At 37.9% G+C, this 4,510-nt stretch overlaps 1 protein-coding gene across 1 annotated transcript in view; it reads right to left on the reverse strand.

The window, feature by feature from the left end:
* Positions 1–4,510, reverse strand: part of slc6a7 (solute carrier family 6 member 7) — an 11,242-nt gene that overhangs the window by 5,684 nt on the left and 1,048 nt on the right. Inside the window, exons 2-4 of the mRNA XM_035665903.1 lie at positions 2,729–2,966; positions 2,091–2,222; positions 1,158–1,368 (exon numbers count right to left, since the gene is read on the reverse strand). Of these exons, the coding sequence (XP_035521796.1) occupies positions 1,158–1,368; positions 2,091–2,222; positions 2,729–2,966 (581 nt within the window). The remainder of the gene's footprint in view (positions 1–1,157; positions 1,369–2,090; positions 2,223–2,728; positions 2,967–4,510) is intronic.

Genomic DNA, 4,510 nt, shown 5'->3' on the forward strand with positions numbered 1-4,510 from the left:
ACATACATACATACATACATATAAATAAATAACATACTCCATGAGTGCTACAAGAGAGCAGCACATCAGGATCAGTCAGGAACATTTTCTATGAAGCCTATATCTATAATGTATTTGTATATGTGTTAAGACATGCATCATTGATTATAGGAGTTGCTATAAACCTTTATAATGTATAATACAGTATAATGTAAAATATAATGTATAACCAGTCAAAGGGCATTACACATATAATCATAATACTTAAGTATTGCAGATATTTATAAGTGCTTTATCCATTTTGCATTAATGGTTATAAAGTGTTAAGAACACAGTGCTCTGATTGTCTGAGCACTGCACACATTCACACATATCTCATTTAAAACACATGGGATAAATTAACAAATTAGTTAGACTGCTAAATTAGAAACACACAAGTATAAAATGAACAGAGCAACAACTATATGTACTGGGTGCTGGGCACGTCAGTAAGCAGTGGGAAGTAGGGATGGGAAAATTCCTCGAGGGGAGGGGGCAGAGTTCAATAGAGAAATGGCCTCTCTCAATGCCTCTGAATGCCATGCCTGATTCAGAGCATGCTCTGGTGATAGGGTGAACAAACAGCGTGACCTAGATGTTATATGTTGCCTCAGTTTGAGCCCTTTGGTTTGTTTGCTGTATATCAATAACCCTTTACTTTTACTCAAAGAAGACAATAAGCGGTCATCAGAGTCATAACGCCTTACAACATCATAATGATGCAGGTGTTACAGTATAATGTATTATATTTCCAGGCATCATATAAGGTGTTACCGCAAAGTCTTTAGTTATATTAGCTGAAAAGGTTTAAACAGTTTGAAGTGTCCAGGCATTGTGAACAATACTTGTGTTTGTTGAACAAAAATGGAGTATTTGAATATTGAGTGTGTGAAGCCAAAGCCATATACAAGTCAGTCAAAAAGGAGTGGACACATCATACATATTATAAAATAACACTTGTATGACATGATGAAGTTGAATGGAGATATACAGTAGATAATTGACAGTCTAAAGAGATCTATGGTAATGAAACACTGGGTCATTTATTCCCAAACAGCCTGTATAAATGTGCAAAGCAGGCTTGATTTTTATTTTTATTTTACATATAAGAGAGGTGAATGATTGCATAAAATACTTACTTCCAGAAAACCTCTGTGGGGCTGAGGGTTTTATTAGTGGAGCCATTGCCAGTAGTGCCATTACCACAAAGACCTGCATTGGCTATAGCTTCACAGGACCAGGGCAGTGGGCTCTGGAAAGAGCTGCCCAGGTAGTAAAACGTCCATGCTATAATGACGTTATAATAGAGACACACCAGCGTGGACACACACAGCATCCCAATGCCAATACCTACAGGAAGGAACACAGCCATAAGTATCTCAGAAAAACAGGATATACAGGGTATTGTGTAAGGATACTGTATTAGACATCAGATGTATATGTTTTATATACGTGTAGTTGAAACATAATACATATATTTAATCAACACCTTAGAGTGTCTGTTTCCTTTTGTAACACTTGATGGAGCTCCATCTCAACGCTCTTAATTCAGCCTGCCAACTTTCTGCTGGTATTTCCAGTTTGAAATAAACTAGCCTTTTAATAAAACCTTCTTTTGATGCCCTATTTTTGGTTCAGGTTTCTTTGTAAGATGTTTATATTTAGCAACTGAGTTGCCAAGCTCTCAGGAATTTTCAGGGTTAGCCACATGACGTAGTGTAGTGAGGTGGCAAACTCAGTCAGGCAGTTATTTTCCTGGACCATAATGTTGACTGACTGCTGACGCAGGCCATCTTAGTGTCAGCTTGAGATCCTGCTTAGTCAGATCAATACATATGGTTCAAATTGGATGCTCAAGATTCCTGGAGAGTTTACATAGAAGTGCGATCAGATATTTTTATACTTTTTAACACTGTACAGCTAATTAGAATTAAGTATCAGCCCACATTACGTCCCCACACAGACATAATTATCTCTGAAAGTTTTCAAACTTGTATCACTGAATTACAGTATGTGTAATTGTGTACTTTTTTATTACTGGGCTAAAGATCACAATACAGCGAGGTCTTTACCTTTGAGCAGAGGGCAGCATTTCCACACAGTGATAGGGCCCGCGGCTCCATACTGGCCTAAACTCAGCTCCATGAGGAAGAGTGGAACACCCGTAAAAAACAGCATTATGAAGTAGGGGATGAGAAACACACCTGTGAAGATAGAGAGAGAAAGAGCTTGAGGAAATGTGGTGCTGGGGGGACAAATACAATGCAATGACTTGTTTTGTGCAGGCAGACTGAAGAGGCAGGGTACCTTATACAACTTCTGTCTATGTGGCAGCATTACAGGCAGATGTAATTCTGCTTTAATCTTAGTCAAGCTCCAACATGTTTGATGTTTGATTTCAAGATGCATATCACTAGCGGCTGGGTTAGAAAGACTACATGTATGGTGTGTAATTAAGGAAAACTCTGTCTCTACTTAAAGGATTAGCGAATGCTTTGTGTTCTAGCTCCCAGTAACGAAGGCTGCCATGGAGAGCTCCGGACAGTGTGCAAAATAAGCCAGCATGATTAGGAAGGCAGTGCACACCCATGGGCAGGGCAAAGAGTGCCTGTCGTCCAAATGGGTGTAACAAATCATTACAGACATACACCCAGGCATTTAAAGCATTTGAGACCTAAGAGGGCAGTGAACATGCTTGAAGACTGCTCACCTCCTCCATTGCGATAACAAAGGTAGGGGAAACGCCACACGTTCCCCAGTCCCACGCAGTATCCAATACAGGAGAGCAGGAACTCGTACTTCCCTCCCCACTGCTCCCTCGGTATGACTGGAGTCGGAGTGGGTGCAGGACTCGAGACTCGGGATTCAAACTGTGGCTGTGGTGCAGGCGTAGCTGTCGGGTTGTGGCCATTTTTAGTGACAGTGTGCCCGTTCAAATGTACTGAATTCTAGAAAAAAAGAAAAACACTTTTTTAAGACAGTGAAATAAGAGACGTACAGTAATACATACATGAATGCAAATCTGGAACTGACCAATTTATTTTGCTTCCTCATGACAGGGTAGTCAAGTTGTTTATCAGTGGATTATATAGAATAGTAGGACTGTGCACTGGCAATGCGTATCATGATACAGGGGTTTTGATTCAATATACTGCGACACTGTAAGCAAGGTGATATGTGCGATTTTAATAAAATCTAATTTTAGGAAAAAGAGCCATAGTATAAATAACACACCGGCAGATGCATTCAAATTTAGTATTAAAAAATGTAGGGATGCACAATATACTAATATCCTAATAACCTGTAGTTTTTACACACTTGCAAGAAAGGCTGAGATATAGTGAGCAAAGATGGATGAGTAAATATTCTAACGCTCAAACCTAACAAAGAACAAAGAGTCACTATAAATCTATATAAATCTATATATCACTAACAACAAAGAACAGCTCTGACTCTTCAAATGTTCATCAAAAAACTTAACACACATACTTTCATAGAACATTAAGGCTATGAAATGTTTTGCACAAGACTTGAAAATAAATAATTACTATTATGGACCATTTATACTCTGTAATTTAACTATCCCAATAATTCAGAATAATACAAATTTACCATTATAGGTTGATAATTATTGTGCATCCTTAACAAAAAGTTGACAGTGGGATCTGCATTTGTATTTATCAGACTCACTGTAACATCCACCATCATAGTAGTTTACATACAGAACACTGTTGTCTCGGGTTTAAACAAAAAAAACGAATACAGTGTTTTTAGATTAAAAACTATATCACAAAACACTATAATACTCAAATGTATCGATATTTTCTCACACTCCTTAAGAATAGTGCTGATAGTTGATTATTCAGTTAGTCAAACAACAGAAAAGTAATCAATATTTTAATAATTCATTATTGTTTAAGTAAATAAAAAGACTAAACATTTGCTCAGAGGTACTGTATGTGGTCTTTTATTTCCACTATAAAACAACTCATGCGTAAGGTTTACCCATTCTCTCTATGTAACTCATGAGGTGTTAAAAGCAAGTAACTTCCTCTTCCTCCCTGCAACCATCCATCGCTGAACATGAGAGGAACTGTTTTCTCATGTCAGGTCGCAGGGAGGAAGTCTGATAACTGCAGGGCTTCTGCTTTATGTTCGGTTACTGTCATTGTTTGTGTTGTGTTTGAAGATAAATACAGCAATTCATCAGTTATTCCATGATTCTGGTACCCCCAAATTTTACATGTACGAAGAGAATATATGTTCATGTGTTAACATATGGAGGCATAGAGACGTCAAAGTAGGACACAGTAGTAGTTGTGTGCAGTGAATGCATCAAAGGCTGTGCTAAAAGAGCTTCATTCATTATCATCTGCTAAAAGATCATTTGTAAATAAATCATATATTTATAACTTGACTTAACCAGACAAGAGCTCCATTGAGATTAAACATATCTGGGCCAAGATAACAGCAGCCCAGAGGACATGAAACC

Source organism: Morone saxatilis, unplaced genomic scaffold (genome assembly GCF_004916995.1).
Source record: "Morone saxatilis isolate NCDOM2014 unplaced genomic scaffold, NCSU_SB_2.0 Contig20, whole genome shotgun sequence".
NCBI classification, from domain to species: Eukaryota; Metazoa; Chordata; class Actinopteri; family Moronidae; genus Morone; species Morone saxatilis.